Source organism: Actinia tenebrosa, unplaced genomic scaffold (genome assembly GCF_029948245.1).
Source record: "Actinia tenebrosa isolate PJP-AT-01 unplaced genomic scaffold, QUT_ActTen_1.0 PGA_scaffold2__45_contigs__length_23673736, whole genome shotgun sequence".
Lineage (NCBI taxonomy): Eukaryota > Metazoa > Cnidaria > Anthozoa > Actiniaria > Actiniidae > Actinia > Actinia tenebrosa.
The window spans coordinates 6,075,882-6,095,246 of NW_028292579.1; the positions used below are offsets into that span (position 1 = coordinate 6,075,882).

At 35.3% G+C, this 19,365-nt stretch overlaps 3 protein-coding genes across 3 annotated transcripts; 1 reads left to right on the top strand and 2 right to left on the bottom strand.

Annotated features, from left to right (window-relative positions):
* Window positions 1-841: 841 nt before the first annotated feature.
* LOC148909083 (uncharacterized) lies at window positions 842-2,895 on the bottom strand. Its single transcript, XM_089033608.1, has one exon. It carries the CDS (start codon window positions 2,716-2,718, stop codon window positions 1,933-1,935), a length of 786 nt encoding a protein of 261 aa, XP_088889734.1. The 5' UTR covers window positions 2,719-2,895; the 3' UTR covers window positions 842-1,932.
* Window positions 2,896-6,254: 3,359 nt separating this feature from the next.
* On the top strand, window positions 6,255-15,757 carry LOC116299071 (diacylglycerol O-acyltransferase 1). Its single transcript, XM_031707706.2, has 18 exons — window positions 6,255-6,448; window positions 6,547-6,634; window positions 6,746-6,786; window positions 7,437-7,522; window positions 7,877-7,929; window positions 8,496-8,598; window positions 8,933-9,034; window positions 9,754-9,816; window positions 10,358-10,461; window positions 10,600-10,638; window positions 11,415-11,456; window positions 11,999-12,043; window positions 12,138-12,250; window positions 12,607-12,672; window positions 12,973-13,060; window positions 13,324-13,386; window positions 14,203-14,349; window positions 15,020-15,757. Exons 1-17 carry the CDS (start codon window positions 6,348-6,350, stop codon window positions 14,347-14,349), a joined length of 1,344 nt encoding a protein of 447 aa, XP_031563566.2. The 5' UTR covers window positions 6,255-6,347; the 3' UTR covers window positions 15,020-15,757.
* Window positions 15,758-17,258: 1,501 nt separating this feature from the next.
* LOC116299072 (heat shock factor-binding protein 1) lies at window positions 17,259-19,338 on the bottom strand. The gene is made up of 4 exons (XM_031707707.2): window positions 19,217-19,338; window positions 18,970-18,993; window positions 18,798-18,840; window positions 17,259-17,662 (listed from the first exon to the last, which is right to left on the bottom strand). Exons 1-4 carry the CDS (start codon window positions 19,283-19,285, stop codon window positions 17,574-17,576), a joined length of 225 nt encoding a protein of 74 aa, XP_031563567.1. The 5' UTR covers window positions 19,286-19,338; the 3' UTR covers window positions 17,259-17,573.
* Between the last annotated feature and the right edge of the window lie 27 nt (window positions 19,339-19,365).

Here is a 19,365-nt window from a genome sequence, read left to right on the forward strand (position 1 = left end):
ATAAATCATCCCTGCTGTACGTTTTTCTAAAAATATTTCATATCACTTTGCGGCATCACCTCGTAATTTATCTTCATTTCTAAAGAGCATTCATTATCCTTCACGACCGCTTTCATTTCTTTAATATCTATCTACAGTGTATATAAGAACCATTGAAGTAAACGTTGCCAAAGAAATTTGATATGTATAAACAATTGGTTGCCAAGTAATCCATCTCGTCAAAAAATATTCGTACAAATACTAGTTCCTCTTCTCGGAAATCAATATTGTATTAGACTGCATAATCAGTATGATAAACTGGCTGATATGACTCAACTAGAGCTTTTACTGTAATATTGTGCGCCAAAAAATATCCAAGTTAAGTTGATGCGGGCATCGAACTTTATCGCAGGAAAAAGGCTGTAGCGAGTACAAATTTCCTGCGATATTTGTAACGATTTTTGAAAACAAGTCACACAAAAAACGCTTTTGTGATTTGAAGGCTTCTTCTAAGAAAAAGTAAATCCGTTGAATAATAAATGACTTGTTAGGCATATTTTAGGATGCAGTACGTGGATTTTTCTCCGTTGTATTGTGACAAAAAGAATACTGTATCCATTGACAAAAACACTGCCCCCAGATCTCACGGTGTGAAAAATATCCATCCATTCTCCATCTTAAATGCATAATAAGCCTGTATTCTTTAAGTTCTTTGATGTTTTTCTAATAGATATTTCTTTGATAAAGTTCGATAATAAGAAAAGAAAATTTCAATATCTTATAAACATGGTAATTAAGATTATGTGGATTTTTCACCCTCATGAACGTTAATTTTTTAGCGTCAACTTTCCCAACTAATCAAATAACACCTAAACAATAGGAGGAAAAAATGAAGGGAAAAATATATTATAACTGACTCTCAAGCGCAGGAAAAAATATTTAGTTAAGTATAAATCTCGTTCTGATACTGTTTAAGGCGTTTTGAAGACGGACTAGCTTATCAAATAGAAGCTACGCCGAATGAGCTATACGCCAGCATTGCTCTAAAAACAAACGAATCACTTCAGCATGTTAATGGATTCCAAGGGAAAATAAACAACAAATAAACAACTGATGGGCTTCCAAAGGACGTCTTTTTGTGATTTGCTTGTCTAAACGCATGAAAAGCTTGCGTTTTTTTAACCAGATATTCACATTTTCACATCATTTATAAAAATGACATATTTATTGAACATTAAACACGATATTCATTAAAGCTTAGAAGGAACATGAAATTTTCTTCAGACCGAGGAAAACCTTAATAATTAAGTCAAAAACATGTCCGAAATGTCTAATGCTTTTTTGGTTAAATCTTCTTTTTTTTTTTTGTTTCGAATTCCTATTTTCCGGTTCCCACCTCGATCTTATTCATATAAAGAAACCTTTTCTTATTTTTTCGTATTCAAATGTGAGCCTTCGGAATTAATAAATTTGGACTTAATAATCAATCGCAACACCTGCGATACTTCATCACATTTCAAAATGCTAACGGAAAAACTTGTTCAGGATATCCATCAACTTATTTTTCAACCGGTTTTACAATTCTTTGATAAAACAGCTTTCTTGGGAATATATTTTCCCTCTATCGCTACATTTGACTTCTTTCGTTTAAGATCAATAATCGATTAGCTATTGTTAACATGATCAACTGAGTTCGCATCCAACTTTTCAACATATATCCCTGCATCTCTTAAAAATCAGTAATCATATGGTACTGGATATATCGTACTTTGTTCTTTCGTTTTTCTTGGGTAGCCAGATTTAAAATGTAATGACATTGCACTAATCCGCTCGTAAATGAAAATTTGTTCATCTAAATGATGTTGAAGAGAGTCAAGAAACGACATAAAAACACAACCTGACAAGCATACCAGTTTTATATTCTATTCCAAGCGCGCGTGCCCTTCATTTACTTCAAAATCTTTTGTTTAAAACTCGCAAAAACTGTCTTTGATAATAAGAATCGTCGGTACTGTCACAAACTGCTTTCTTTCTCATTTTTCCTTGCATAATGTCTTTATTTTCGGCAGCTGAGATCCCATCTTTACGAGCTACTGTTCCAGCAGTAGTTACTAAATTGTTCTGAGTCTTTGAAAACTGAGAAAGCTTTGGCCTGTCCAAAATATCCGGAGAAATTGAAACACCATTGGTCGAGCTTTCGCTGTAGTACGGGCTTCTGTATGGAATAGGGGGAAGCGATCTCTGTTCGTAAAGAGGATCACTGTAGCGATTTGGTCTATGACTTGTATATGAGCTATACTTTTCAAGATCACGCTGCTCGGCCTTTTGATGGCGGTTTGTACCAGTTTGACTGGAATAATTCAAGCTTGTCTTTCTGACTCGCAATGATGGCGACGCTGAACTGTCGATTAGTTTCTTAGACTTGCCAGTTCCTTGCATTGAGCCATTTTGTTGGGGCGTCGTGTTTTTTGTCGATGGTAAACTCAACTTTCGCTCTGGTATACCTTGTCGTTTTGCTTGTCTACTGACATCGTACTGACTAGATGTACTCGTACCGTATGTTTTGACAAGTGAATTCTGCTTTGCGCTGATGTCTTTATTCGCAAGGTTTTCCTCGGTACCGATGTTGTTAATCAGGTTGTAACTGTAGTGAATAACACGATGGTTATTCTTGTTAGGATTAAGGATTTGTTTTTGCCTTTTTCCCAAGTCAATAGGCAGAAAATTATTTCCTCTCATTTTTCGGAAGCCAGCAAAACTTCTAGTTCAGACTTTTCCATCACATTATCAGTGATTTCATGCTACCCCGAGCAGCACTGCTTTTAACTGTACGTAGCACTGATGTCGCGCGCGAAAATCCCAAATTTAATAGGTTGACTTACGGCGAAACCTCAGTTAGATTAGATTGTGCGTATGTATATGATGATTCTAATAATGAGAATAACCACAGCTTGTGTATTGGGTCATAATAAGGAGGCCATCAACAAACGTCATTTTCATGTGTCATTCAAAAATGCAGCTGCTTCGGGACACTGCTGCCGACGCTGTTGGCAGACGACTTCCGACATGTTAAACGAGTTGATAAAACAATCTATCTAAAGTCAAACATGAAAATATGTATACTTTATTCCAAGATGTGTCGTATAGAACTGGTATGCGCATCTTATTATCAATCAGCTTCAGGCATATAGCCTTTCCCCCCTTGTATATTGTAATAATTACAGTTTACAGTGTTTGGCCCTACAGCAATTCCCCATTCATCAAAACTCAACCGCCTCCCACACGAATTACTACAGTTCTCACAATAATTCACAGAAAGGATTGTCAAGACCTGCCAAGTCAAATAATATTTATTCCTAAGGACTGTAAACAGAAAATTTAAATAACGAACGGTATTTACAATTGAATTTGGCTTAACTTACACTTATACTACATGCAGTAATTAATGTTTGGCTAACTTGATGTTACTTCTATACAATATATGCTTTCTTTATATTTATATTGAGAATTTAGAAGAAAATAATGATTTAAAGGACAAATTTACAAACTACGTATTGTCTTAAGGATTTCCCATATTGTTTCTGTAATCAGTGCATGCACCGCTTTGAGTTTACAGAAAAAATAATTAGCTTATTCAACACCTCTTATACTGGCCATAAAAAAAATTTTTTTAATTTTTTATGGCTAGTATAAGAAGTGCTGAACTGATTATTTTTCTGTAAGCTCAAAGCGGTACATGCACTGATTGCAGAAACAACATGGGAAATCCTAAATACGCGCGTATGTACAAGGAAAGACGGTTTAGGAAAATATGAGATAAGAATGATAATTTCTCGTTCTTTATATATAATAATAGCTAATATTGCTTTAGTTATTTTGACTAATGCAGGAATAATGATTTATATTTGCCTGCCAAGAATAAGCCAAAATGAAAATAAGGAGAAAAAATTAACTTTTTAGAATTGAATGTTCGTTACTCGCGTTATATGAATCGACGAACAAGGTGATTTTTTGTACAAAATGCGGTTTACTTACTTATCTGAGTTTAGAAAAGGCGCGTTTTGCTGAATGGAATATTCATTAAACAAATGGAAGGAGTTGGAAATGGTTAAATGCGGACTGGAGTAGTGAAGGCGCTGCGAAGGCGCGGATGTGAGCAGAATTCAATATATGTCACGCGAGGGCGAACGTAGAAAAGCGTGCAGTGCAGCGTTCAATATGTTTGACATTGAAATGGTTCCCTCCATCTGCTAGCCTGAAGAGTTAGTATGGAAACATTTAACGACCTTTATACTGCACGTCTTTCCTATGATACGATCTGAATGGGATTATCATGACTATTGAAAGTTGCCACCGGGCGGCCGCGATAGGATCAAATTATGCATCACTGTCTTAACTAATATAATTTCTCTTATCCGAAAAAGAATATCAAGAGGCATATGAAAAATCTAGTGCAATATTTTTTGGCATAGATTCTTTCTTCTCAGAAAAAAAAATCATATATGTTATACTAAAAACTGAGTACTGAGGACAAAGTAAATATTATTCCATCTTAGAGGCTAGAGCTAAAGCCTTCTTTTTTAAATGAAAATCTCTCAGTTGGCTGCCTTCCTTTCTTAATGAAAATCTCTTGACTAAAGTAAAGTCAAGTATGCTGAATTTGTATCTAATGTTACCTTAAAATTATCTTCAAAGTCGCCGGTGCAAATCAGACATCAAAGCACTTTGGAATTACAGAAAAAAAAACATTAAAACACAAGTGTGTTGAAGACGTTTTATTTTATGCACTTGATTTAATTATCTATACCTAATGGCCGATGGCTAGCAGCTCGAAATATGGACTAGATTTGGGCTACTATATTATAGCTTTTAAAAAGGGGAAAACAAGAGACTAGAGAGGATGAAAAATATATAGATGAAAAAATGAAAAGATAAGATAAGAAACAAAGAAAGGGTTTGCTATCGTACTGGCCACACACAATGCATGACTGAAGAAGAGCAAGGTTTTTCCAGAAAATTCACTATAAAACTCTGAACTGTTTTGAATGAAAAATGAAGTTAGTTGATACAAATTAGTGAAGAAGCTAGGAGATAAGATCCTAGATGATAGATGATAGTTTTTCAGTACATAAACGCCTAGGAATATAGCTATAAAAATGACAAAAATACTGATCGTTCGTGAATAGAAATGAGAATATAAATCCCTGCATTATCGATTGTTTCTTAATTGACATGACCAGACTATGGAAACCGCTTCAAGCAGAAACAGTACTTCATCAATTTCATTTATATTGGACATATATATATGTATATATAGAATATACAGTATATTTGAAATAGCAGACAAGACTGGGAAACAAATTACGAATAGTGGTGACAGATTGTCTAGCGGGTTTGAAATGAGATCAAATATTGACAAAATTTATTACGGAAAAATCCATCATTTCAAAAATGACTAGATATATCCCCCTATTTATGTCCGATACTTTTGCTGTTGTATATTGGCCAATATTTCACATTTTCTGCTCCTCCAGGTATTTGAAGCCGTTCTATTTTATGGTCTGACCCCAACTGTGCCTTTCCAGTGTATTTTTTGACAACTCACTCTCCCCTCCCTCATCCCTTCGAGACTTCCAACCGTTTCTCTGACCCCCTTTAGTTCCACTCACATAAAACTCCCAGGATCCTCAGCCGAGGAGTTTATGAGGATAGGGAGGATGGAGTGGATCAGTCAACGTCAAATGCAATCCTAATTAAAATTTATCGTAAAGACATATAAGTTTGGTTTGAGTGCCAGGGTACGAGGGGTGGTCTATTAAAACAGCCCGTTTGCAGAGGTGACCATGGCAACCACCGCCCGCAACCGCCCGCCCGTCACATCTAATGAGGTGGAGATACTTACCATGCCTTACACTCACTCCTTCAAAGTTATGAGAGGTGGGTGGGAGAGCAAGAAATATTCCATCGTTTCGCACTGACAACAACACAACCACAGGCAGCCCAAGCTAGATTTCTGTGGTGTCATTACTGATACGAAAATGTATGGCGATTCTTAAAAACCTTAATAAAATCGTGAAAATGTGAAATTAAGTAACTATATTTTTAGCTGACTTTTAAAAAGTATTACCTCTTTCGCCCAGTGTCGATAGATTTTGGATTAAGCCAGTTTTAATCTTTTCCCTACCTGCCCCCTACGCGATGAGTAGGGTCTGGGTACGAGAATGCTCGGTAGTAGTCTAGAATCGTCTAGAATGATCGATAGACGTCCACGTGATCATAAGCAGGCGCATAAATCTAAAATTATTACTAGTAAAAAGCCAGATTAAAAGCTTTCAAATTCTGCTTCTTGGAGAAAACGAAAGGCCAAAATGAGCTCAACAACTAACAATACACCTAGACAAAGGCCTGTGCGAAAGTCTATGAGCAAGGACAAAAGCTCCAATGGCAAAGGGAATGATTATGGAAAGAGGTAGGAACAACAAATATGGAAGCAAGCATCAATCTCTATTGCAAGAGGTCACTCAAATCATAACTAAAAACACCTGGTTTTCTTTGTTACTTTTCCAGAATCCATACTGAAGAGGCCTCCCTTCTTAGCTCGACAAGTGGTTTTGATAATTATAGAGGGATTCTTAACTTATGTCTTGTCCTTTTGGTAGGTCTTGGTTTGTGTTATACCTCGATCGGGACTCCATGTTTGTTTTCGTGACTGTGACAAGTTAGTTTCTAGCGCACTTCTTAATTGGTTTCTTTATCTTTTATTTAGGTTTTATCCAATTTCCGTGTTGCTTTAGATAACGTCTTAAAGTAAGTTTTCAGTTGGACAGCCTATTGTTGTACAATTAATACAAGATTTAGACCTATTATAATACTATTATTTGTGATGCATATGTGTACCTATTACGTCATCGCGGCCATTTTGGTTTAATACCACCAACATGGCTGGCTTGTTTTCGTATTTTGAATCTCGTTGGAATTTTTGATTATTGCTGTTGTTGCAATTATATTACTGTGGAAAGTACAAGAATTTTAAAATCTCCATCCAATCAAATTGGTAATTTCATATGAAAAAAAAAGGACAAAATAACTTTGCTTCAAATGAACCTTAATGTTAATATGTGAGGGACCACTGTAATTGGCACATGCTGTAGTGGTTTCCCAGCCATCATGTATGTATTTATGTAATTATTCTCTCGTGTGTGTGTGTGTATGTGTGAGTGGGTTCATGTGTGAGTGTTTGAATGGCAAAGCAAAATAAATAAATAAATAAAATATAAAATAGCGGAAACTTGGCATGAACATATATGGATACGGTCATGCCAAGGTCACAGTACTGCCAGACCAATCACATTTTGTGCAAGAAAAAATCTGCCAATCAAAAGTCTAACAGACTTTGCAGTCATATGCAAAGGACCCTATTATTATGTTATTTATTTTTGTTAATCATTATCTATTAGGTATGGTCTCTTGATTGATCCCCTAGAGGCAGTTACCATTTTTCTACAGGATCCTTACAGATGGCCTTCAGTTTGTCTTATAGTCTGTAAGTACTTTGTTTCAAAATTTGAACAGTACTGTTTTTCCAATTAATGTGTCTTATATGCTCTTTTATATCCAACTAGAGTAATTAAGTATATATAGAGATACAATACAATACTTTATTAATTTATCCTAAAAGGGTTTTTCAGGACCAATTTATGATCTTTCTGTAGTTAAATAACCAGGAAAGCTAATTTACAAAATAGTGGGGGAATAATCTGAAATTAAACAATTGTAGTTACTAAATATAATAAAAGAGTCTAATATTTTTACTAATGACAGCTAGCATTTGTCGGCAGCTGATCATAAAATCAAAAATGCTGCACATTAAACCAACTTTATTTTATCTCCTTTTCAGGTTCAAATATCTTCATCCAGTTCACCTTTTTCATTGAGAATTTACTTGCTAAGGTACATAAACTGTTTTCGTTTATCATATACCTTAGATAGTGTACGCGTTCTGATAGCAAGATTGCTGATGCCGTCTGCACATGGTTGCTCATGCTCTCTGAACAAGGTTGTTGATGCCATCTGCACATGGTTCCTGATGCCATCTGCACATGGTTGCTTATGCCATTTGTACAGGTGCTGCAAACTTTGTAAAAAGATGAAAGAAAGCATAAGGTACAATTTTAGACTACCCCGCAAATCATATGCACATACTTAATAACCATGACTTCTATTGCGTCATTCTACGAAGAGTTCCGACAACTGTGTATCATTTGCAGGGTATTCTAAAATTGCTCCCAGCATAAAAAACTACGACGGTTTTTTTCTTAATATAGCAAATTAAAAACAGGGGGAGAGGGGTACAAATAGTTTTCTGAATCCAATTTTTAACTTCACTTTCTATTTATAATTTATAAGATTATATATGTTGCAGTCCACTCAAATGAAATAAAACAAAACATGAGTACTATATGACCCTGATCATGCCAGAAGACTGTTTGACATTTAAATTTTCTTTCATATTCCAGGGTAATCTATCAGAGAAAACAGGCTTATGTTTTCATATTTTCAACCTGTTTTTAATCCTAACTGTTCCTCCTACGGTGGTTTTGCTTTACCAACCTCCCTTATGTAAGTATCTATTTATAATGATGATAGAAGATTTCCGATAGTGATTATGTTAAGCTCTTCTTCACTTTTGCGTTTCCAATGCTCTTAGCTCTTCGCTTTCTGCTAATGAATTCTGTCTTGAGTATTTCTGTCTATTCTTTAATCTTTGACCCGGTGTGTAGAAGCTTTGCACCATTACATGATGGCAGCCATGACAGCGGAATTTCATTTACATGTGAAGGAATTCAGTTTTCCAGCAGAAAAAGACTCTATTGTTGTGTCTCCTGTCATGGCTGCCATCATGTGATGGTGCAAAGCCTCTTTATGGTATTCAATTATTATTTTTCATTTACAGGGGCTGCAAACATTACCCTACTTTGTTATTCTATGCTTTGGTTAAAGACAATCAGTTACATCAATGTCAACAAGTGGCACAGATTAGGATTAGTGAAAGAAGGTTAGTAATGCCAACAATACATACACTGTAGAGTTGATCCACTCTATGAAGACCATGCACCAGTATGTACAGTATTCAAACGTTTCCCCAGCCTGATCTGAAATAGTGACGTAGAGATGACATCGCTGAAAAATTTCGGGGTGTCATGAAGCCTGCAAAATTTGGCCAGCAAAAAGTGAAATATGCCTGCCATTATTGCAATTAAAATATTAAAACATTGATTATTGTGTCACTGTTATCAAGCACTTATCAGCAACTCTCTTTTGGCCCTTTGGTGGCCTGGAAATCCATTGTTTTCCAGAGAAAAAAAGACACTCTCAGGTTTCAAATTTTCTTGATTCTGATGGCTAAAATTTTTCTCTCAGATCAACTGTTTGCAATGATAAGACATGCTGGGTCGACAGTATTTTGGCCTACTCCCACTTCCCTTTCACAAGATCAGTTCAGTTAAACCATCTTCATAAGGACTAACTGTGGAGCACCCTCTAAAGTAGCTTTATTTAATTTACCTTTTGTAATCAAACAATAAAAGGCTAGTTTATGCATAAGACTAAAACTGTGGGAGGAAGCAGGGATTTGATAATGTAGTTGATATTAGCCTTCCTGTTGCAGTCACTCCCTCTCCACTGTCCCTGCATTACCTGCCAGTCAAAAATCTGCTGTCCAACTTTTAAGTCCATGAACAGCTTGTAAGGCTCTAAATGTTTCTTTGTCTGCAGAAACCACAACAAATGCAAAGATGGAAGCTAAAACAAAGTACCCTGATAACCTCACCCAACCAGGTAAAGTGTAATACTTGTTGTACTGCACCCATTAGTAACTTGGTTAACTCACAGGTCATCGCTCAGAAGGGCCATTCGGCCTGGGTATAGACTTTTTAATTAAGTCCTCTGTCCCTTTTTTTACTGGTGGGACTGAGGACTTTTCATTTCACCATATTTATTTACTGACAGGTCTTTTCAACCGTGAATAAGCATTATCAAAAAATAGGCAATGGCAACATTTTTGGCAGGAAAAGGGAATGGAATCCCTGTAAGAAAAACAAATCGTCTACTCATGACTTCGTTGCTCCTAAAATGCTTGTTCTTCATGCTCACCAAATTCTCCTTCTATGTACGGAGAGGGGAAAAGAGTGGACAACTTGTAGCAAGTCTAACCTGGGTATTTCAGTCAAGTCCATAAACCACTGCATACATTTTCTTTAAGAATCTATGAAAAGTTATCCAATTTTCTATAAAGAATAGTTTTACATGTATGTGTTTTAGGGCGTGTTTGTTTACTAGGTAAATATTTACTGAAGGATTTTATAATTTTCCATTTAAGATCTGTATTACTTCGTTTGTGCACCAACTTTATGCTATGAACTAAATTTCCCAAGAGTACCAAAAATACGAAAGAGGTTTCTGATGAGAAGAGTCCTAGAACTGGTAAGCTAAACCTGGAGAGTGTGGGGGTAGGTGTTGGGTTGGGGGAGTGGAGAGATATATGGGCATCCTGAGGCGATGATATCTTGAGAGTATAAAACACTACTTCCAAGGTATTAACTTTTTTTTTTTTCTTTTTAGCTTTTTCTTTTAAGTTTGATGGGTGCAGTCGTTCAACAGGTATTTAATTTGCATGAACAGTGCATGTCTAATACAGTAAACTTCCACATAAAAGAACCTGTGATTTTCTGTCACGAGCTTAATAGGTTCTTACATTTAGGATAAGTAGTGAGAAGTTAGCCTGTGGGGTTCTGATTGTCTGAGAAAACAGACTTCCCTTTTCTCCCCTCTCCCCTCGCAAAAGTAAGGATGCCTTTTTTCTCAGGCTAGCCCTGGTTCATAAAAAGTTCCTTAAAATTATTACTGATCAACTGTACTTAATATTCATTTATTTTAATTTGACAATTATTGACCCTGAGAGGGCTAATAATAATTGAGCAATAATGTAAAACAATATAATTTATGCTTCATGGATTGGCTTTTTGTACTCTGCTCTGTGTTTCTAATAGTCCAGCACAAGTTCTTGGGTCTACACCAGTGCTTTTTTAATCTTTAGTAACTTTTGTATAAGAACCTGCTTCATTTGTCAGGCTAAAGGCAGGGTTATTATTATTATTTGGACGTGCTTTCTTGGTCAAATTTCAGCCTGGAGGAGTTTAATCTGCAGGTTCTTTTATATGGGTGTTTACTGTACTGGTATAGTTTTAGAAATGGTGGCTTAATGGGGTGAATCAAGGACCCAGAAAATCCTCAAGAACTTTCTATTGAATTTTATTGTTTTAAAAACATCACTTTATGATAAGCGGGTTGAATGGCCAGTTCTCTTATTTAATACGATCAAGAACCTTAGCTTATGATTATATCTAATGGTAAATTTTGTTTTTCCCTTTCATTAGTGGATGGTACCATCTGTTAAGAACTCTCTGAAGCCAATACAGGTAACAAATGCAACTCTTCACCTCTCTCAATTGGTAGATGTATGTTTCCATTTCTGATTCACTTCATCTTTACATATCTGCTTTGTGCCAGGTGGAACAAACGTCCACTCCCCTAGCCAATTTAAGATTAAATTTCGTTAATTTTGTGTAACATGTCTTGTGCAAAAAGGCAATTAAGGTGGCTAGATACAATAATTTTGATACGCGACTTGATTGAAACTTATATTTGGCCAAGGTATATCTAGTGCCATGCAGTTTGCAATACAAGTAGAGGGGTTGCGCTTCAAAATTATTGTATCGAGCCACCTTAATTGTGTGAAACAACCAGGTGCGGCAAGATCATGTAAGCATCACTCCATGTAGCAGAGATTACCAAAGATTTATCAACACACAACTTATCATTCTCTCTACTGACTGGGAATTTTGGGGATTTCAGCTCACTACCTCTACTGTTTTCTTTCCTATTGTAGCTGCACGTAGCTTTGGTTTTTAATAATATTGTATTAGTTTTTTTGCTTAAATTACTTTCTTTCATACCATAGGAGATGGACATTGCAAGAGCTGCAGAGCGTATAATGAAGCTAGCAGTAAGTAAATAAGTGACAAAGGCAAACGTTTGACATGGTAATAGCTAGTAAATGTCTTTATTTAATTAATATTGTTCTTTTTTATTTATTTCAGATTCCTAATCACTTTCTGTGGCTATTGTTCTTCTACTGTTTTTTCCATACATATCTCAACATCACTGGTGAATTATTGCGATTTGGAGATCGCTGTTTCTATAGAGATTGGTGGTATGTTGCCCTCGATAAACTTTTAATGAGTATATCTACAAAGCTTTTCACTGTCGTATCACAGCGTGGGACAATCACAACAGAGCTAGGCTCCAAACTAAGTGAAAGCTCAAAGATCGAATTAGAATTTAGGAGTTGATTTTTGAGGAGGGAGGAAAACCAGAGAACCCGGAAAAAAACCCTTAAAGTACAGGAGAGAACCAACAAACAACTCTACTCACATACGACATCAAGATCGGCAGGACTCGAACTCGGGCCGCATTGGTGAGAGGTGGCGCATTAGCAGCGCACGCCACCCGTGCTTCCTTGTGACCTTGGGAGCCTAGGTAGAAGTCAATATTTTCATATTCTTGCAGGAACTCTTCCACTGTTGAGTATTTTTGGCAGAACTGGAATATTCCAGCTCATCGATGGGCTGTAAGGTAACAAATTCATCTATTTTTTCATTTTGCATATCCATCTATTGTGCAGTTCCTAAAATTATCCATATCCCCCTCATGGAGGAATTTTTTAAGACACCCCCCTACCCCCTGGAAATTCCAATTTTCTTCCATACAAACTCTGTAATTTTTGTTCTTTCTCTGACCCCCCTACTCTTCAGAAATTCCAAATTCCTCTTTGGGGTGGGTTGTTCATTCCTTCACTCTTTCTCTTATCCATTTGTTTTATTATTCATTGATTTATTGATTTATTCATTTTCCATTTTCATTATTTTGTTCCAGACATCTCTATAAACCCATGATAAGAAGGGGATACTCCAAGCTTCAAGCGCAGGTGGCAGTATTTATGCTTTCGGCATTCTTTCATGAGGTTTGTAATTTTATTTATTCACTCATTAATAAACATGAAGAAACTCTGTGTCATAGCTGTGAATATGTTTGCAATTCTAATATGACACCACATTGATTTGCAGCAATTGGGATGATGAGAGAAAACACTTGAGAAGCAGAAACCACTTCGCATCATGGTTTCATATTCTTCTCTCACGTTCTCTCAGCATCCCTCATGTTTAGATCAGAGTATCAAAAATGGAAAAAATGTTTTATATATTTCTTTGTTTTGATATCCTACAGTACCTTGTTAGTGTTCCCCTGAGGATGGCCAGGTTATGGTCATTCATGGCTATGATAGGACAGGTATGACAGTAGTTCAATTTAAATTTATGTGTACCTTATATTAAAAAAGAGTGGAGCAAATGGGTAATTACAAATTAGAAAATATTATACTCTTGGAAAGATTACAGCAACTTTCAATATTCTGGTTGAGTGGTCGAGTGTAAAACATTTTGAGTTGAGGCTCCAGAGAAACAATAATAAAGCTATACCAATATATATTTCTACTTGAGTTTGTGAAGTTGAATTAATGTCTTATGTCGTTATTTTCACCTACAGTGAAGGCATTTTTGATAAACGCAATTAGCCGTTTCATTAACAAAACGAAATATTTTCTCTGTTATATATTTAATTATACAGCTTCTCATTAATCCCATATAAGTAACTGTCCAATTATTTTCTTAATTGGACAGGTCTTTTTGATATGGGATTAATTAGGCAGCTATATAATTAATAGTTAATGGGATTTCATGCTCCCCAATCAAGAAATAATTAGACTTGAAAAATTCCTCTGACTGCCAAATGGGACTTGGCCTAAGGCCTCATCCAATTTTGTCAGTCCTCGGAATTTTCCTTGTCCAATTATTTCTTAATTGGACAGCATGGAGTCCTATTACATATACAAATTCACTTGTTTTAAATATACTAAAACAATTATTCGACTCAGGGCTCAGTGAATATCGGAGATATCAGTGAATATTTACCTCACTGCTTGAAGACTTAGTTGTGTCTAGGTTAATATTCACTTCACCTTCAGCAAATACAGTGTAACAGTTTTAAATATTTATGCCAAGTGGTTTAATTTCAAGGAGATTTGATATTTATTATTCCTTTCTTCAGCTTCCAATGGCAGTCTTCATTAAGAAATTTATTAAAAATCCAAACTATGGAAATGTAGTTGTGTGGCTATCGATCATCTTGGGCCAGCCTTTAGCCATCATGATGTACTTCCATGACTATTATGTTAGAAGCCTACAGGAAGCCTAGGTATGGATAGTGACAACAGTCCCCTTCACAGTTCCTGCTGTTATCTTGAAAGGTAGCCGTGCCTTTGCATCAGAGAGACAAAATGTGATCTTGCAATGATAGAGACATGTGAATAATAAAAATTGTCCAAGGTGTTAAAAAAAACTTTTGTCTTTTCAAACTCACCGTTTTTCTCGCTTTGATGCTAAGGCATGACTACCTTCCAAGTTAGCACATGCTAAATATGATATCATGCAAGGTGATAAATATATGGCGCTGTAAATTGCATTATCAAACTCATTAATAATTCATGAGGAAAACATGACATAAATCACAACTGTAAAGAGTGTTGTAAATCTGATACAGAATCATGTTCATTTGCATAAACTTTAAGTTGCATTTTCCTGAGCAGTTTCACTTTTATCTTGAAAATTTTAGTGAAACACAAAGGAACTAACCTAGACGTTTGATAAGCAATATACAGTATTCATGTCCGTGTTGTATCCGACATGCAAATCGAGGTGTAACCAAGAGTTTGCATATCGGATACAACATCGCTACTCGTACTGTATATATTACATAGTCCCACATGACTATTCCTCTATACATTCCTTGGCTTTAAATCAGCTTCAGCATTTCCACACTATACAAGAGCGTATTATTGATCATGTATTTTTGTTTACATTTTCAGAAAACAATAAACCAGGAAATCAACTAGTTTATCTACACAAGGAAATCCTGTTATATATAATATTATCATGTAATGAGCCAATAAACTAAATTGATTAAATAATTATTGTGATTTAGAAATTATTATTAAGGTGTAAGAAAAATGGGGCACAACATCTTTGAAATCTTGAATATTTAGCAGGTTTTTGTATGGCAAGCATGATCAAAATTGAAATCTTAGAAAGAAAAAATACAAAAAAACTATTTTCTCAGACAATAAAACACAAACACTGGAAAATGTAAACACAGGCTTGAAAAATAGTTTGTAACTACTAGTGAAAATAATAATGATAAAAAGGTAAATTATACACCGTAAAAAGATGAAACTGACATTTCCGACGTTTCGGGCACTAGTCCTTCGTCGGAGTACTCTGACAAAGGACTAGCGTTCAAAACGTCAGTAAGTTTTTTCATCTTTTCACGGTGTATGATTTACCTTTTTATCATTACTGTTTCCTTAGAAACACTGACGCAGCTCACAATAGTTTTTAGCTAGTTATCTCTTCAGTGAAAATAATACATAGATTATAATATTGGTAGAGCATTGCACTTTCATTGAATATACTCAAAACCCTGATCACTTCAGGGCTTTTTTCAGGTTGTAATTCCTGAATTTTCCACTGTTTCAAACCCTCAAAAATGAAGCATTTAGTCCAATACATATTTTTAGCTCTGGAATAAATTTTTTGAAACCTTTTAAGTGTGTGTATGTTTTTAATTATTATTATTTAAATCAAATAATGACATGAGTTCCAGATGCTCTACTGCTCTAGTGCTTCTTGGTCTTAGTTTTCGTTATCTTGTGATAACTAAATCTATGACCAAGAAGCACTGAATCTAAAAAGCCTTTGCATCCCAGGGTTATCAAATAAAGGGGACCATTTATCATTTTTTTCAGGGGGATGGGGGTCTATGAATCATAAGAATTTATTAATTTAATTTATTTATTCAGAAGTCTCCCTCAGCCTACCATTACAAATATGAAAACAGCAAGGTAAAGAAAATGAAAACTAATGGGAAAAGGCAAGCATGACAAGGGGCAAACATAGACAAGAGGTCCCAGCTCTTGTTAATCACCAAAAAAATTCAGGCCCGCGCGCCAAAAAGAATAGAGGTATACCAATCTGGCCTTCCAGGCCCGATTATTGTGGGCGAAGGTGCTAATTTTCAAAAAGCAAACCTACCATACTTCTATTTATTTATTTAAAAAAATATAAAAAATCCAAGGTACCAGCTGGTGGGGGGGGTTCATTTGCACCCAATGAACCCCCCCTAAATCTGCCTTAGAAAATTTACTACTTGCCATAGATCGAATCACTCAAGACTGCAAGGTAGTTTAAAGGGATTACTCTGCAGCGTCAGTTGAATGATTTTTGACCAATGAACTGATTTGTGGAAAGTGGCAAATACAGCTTAATGTACACCAACTCCAGAGCCTACAAAGATGGCGTGCTTATCATAAACTAATGTCCAATTTATTCTCTATAGTGCAAAAGGAGATATGAGGTTAATCCTACCAAGAATATCAATATTAATTTTTGGAATTTAGGGAAGAAAACCAGAGTACCCAGAGAAAAACCCTTGAAGCAATGGAGAGAATCAACCACGAACTCAATTCACATGACACCAAGTCTGGTAAGAGGCAAGTGTTCTCCCTGCTATGACACCCCTGCTACCCTAGTATTTAGTTTGATCTCTGCAAAATTCACTGTGCCTTTGATGAATAATAATTGTAATTTCATAATTGTATTGTAATTAGTATAGGAAATCGCACGATCTCGAGTACAATTTGGAAATTAATAGACACGAGTAATGTTTTGAATTGTGCGATTTTTTGTTTATAGTTCACTCCACAAAATTTCAGTAAAAAATGCGAAGCGACGCCGTTCATCTTTGTCTATTTGGCGGCCGATTTTCAGCTCATCACGCAACTGAAATGCATAAAAAATATTAGTTCTTATGGCTTAAAATTTTATTTATATGTTTTCTAAGTACAAAATGATAGAAAATAATTGTTTTGACATTGTTTTGTCCGTGTTGCCATAGCGACTTAATTCGGTACTCCTACGGAGTACAATTAACGCTATAATTGTACTCCTCTCGACCAATCAGAGTCAAGTAATTTTGTTGAGTGTACTATAAGTGTAGTTATATTATATATAGCTTATATATAGTAGCTAGAGTTGAAGCTTGCAAACAGATTACAGGAATATTTTTGTTTTTTTATTAATTTTGATTTCGTTATAAATACAAAGTTTTAAGAACTTAATATTTCAACTGGATGAAAAGAACATTACTTGTACAAAGGCCAGCAATAAGATACTAAATTTTGTGAGATCATAATATGCTTAATCAAATCAGCAAGAAATAGAATAGTCTGACATGAGCATTTGTTAAAAAGTTGGTTATAATAATGCATGTATTCACACAAGATGGTATCTATTGTACATCATAGCAAAGTTAAAAAATATGACTTTACAGCTATACAAAGTACAGTCTAGAACATAATTATTGGATCACTTTTCTGGTTCATCTACTCCAGCTTGGGTCATCAGGTCCCCAATGTTCTTCTCAAGTTCATCAATGCGATTGCTCATTTCATCAAGTAAAAAATGTTAAGGAAAATTAGTAAACCTAAGATTTTATGCAGTACTAAATCATGCATATGCAGTGTAGTTTACAGAAGTTTAGCTCTGTTGTCTATAAAATACTTGGAGCATTTACAGAAAATTCATACTATACAACAATAGTCCCCTTCAAAGTTCTTGGCACCATCTTGAAAGGTAGCTGCGCCTTTGCGTCGAAGTGAGCTTGCAATGATAGAGACGTGAATAATTGTCCAAGGTGTTAAAAAAGGTCTCTATCATTGCAAGCTCACGCATTCATCTCACTTTGATTAGACTGTGAGCAGTCCCACTTTTCCCTACAGACTCAGTAAAGACAAGTGTTTCAGGATTGCTGTGAACTTGTGTGGAGATTTGCAAAGGCACATCTTCTTTTCAAGATGGTGCAGGGAACTGTGAAAGGCAGCATTTGTTATTACTTAGAGAACACTATTACCACATCACAAATACCTGCACCAAATGTATGTTAAAACAATTAGCATGCAACACACAATTTCAACAACAATCCAAGCAGGTCTATAACTAACTATTATCAAGAAAGCAAATTCAAGGCTTTAATGTCTTATCTATTCATGATTGCCTTTTATGTTTGAACTAAATTTTCTCTTCTTTCAATTTATCTATATTTTGTTGCCATTTTTCATCACTCACCAAAAAGTTTACTAATGAGTTTACTAATGCTTTTTGATTGAATTCTGTTTTTTTCTATATTTTGTTGTCATTTGAAAAAAAAATTTTTCCAAGTACAAAACACCCAACATGACGTCTACCTTTGGAAAATTCTTGCTCACATAAGCACTTCACCACCTACTTCCTGAAATATTGCTCTACTAAAAACTACCATACCTCATTAGCTAAATCCCCTAGGAAGATCCGTTAGATTTCATGTGATGTCCTTTAATCGACTCATCTTGAACAGAATTTCAAGATTTTCGAATGACAGCTTTGGATTTCAAATTTATTTACAGCGTCCTTTTGACATACAATGTAAATAAACAGTTCAATAGACGCTAAACGGTTACATGTTTCAATTTATGAAACACAAAAATGGCATCTATAATCGCCTAAAAATGAGTTCTGAAAACTAAGCTAGATCTAAAGATCATAAAAGGATATTTCTTGTAATGATCTGATCCGACATGTTCTGGAACTTGTCTTGCTGTAAACAAAATTCAAAAAGAAATTATCAGCATTCAAAAAGAAACTCATCAGTATTTAATTCTGAATATGTGAAATTCCTTCTTCGGAAATACAAATTAAAAGTTCTGTTCTACGAAGAGAGACTTACCATTTGAGTAAGCAAAGTCTGGACCTATGTTTTAGTAAAACAGTTAAGAGAAACAATACAAAATGTTGTTATTAGAATGAAGTTTGACATCGACTTCAGTTTTTTACTTTCGTGAGAATTTGAATTCCACCGAAAAGTTGTTTAGTAAATCTGATAAAGTGTGCCCTATAAAATAATCAAAAACCTAACCAAGGCTTTATCTAAGGTAAGGTAAAGGAGTATCTATCGTTAAAAGTTAAAAAGATACGAATCCAGTCAAATCGTGAATGTTTTCTGGTTCTTTAACCGAGGGGGACTTCAAATCTGTGTCTGCCATCTTGTTTGATCAACCCTTCCAAATGATGAAAGCACAGGAAGACCAACTGATCCAAGTACGTTTTAGTTGTGACGTATTTC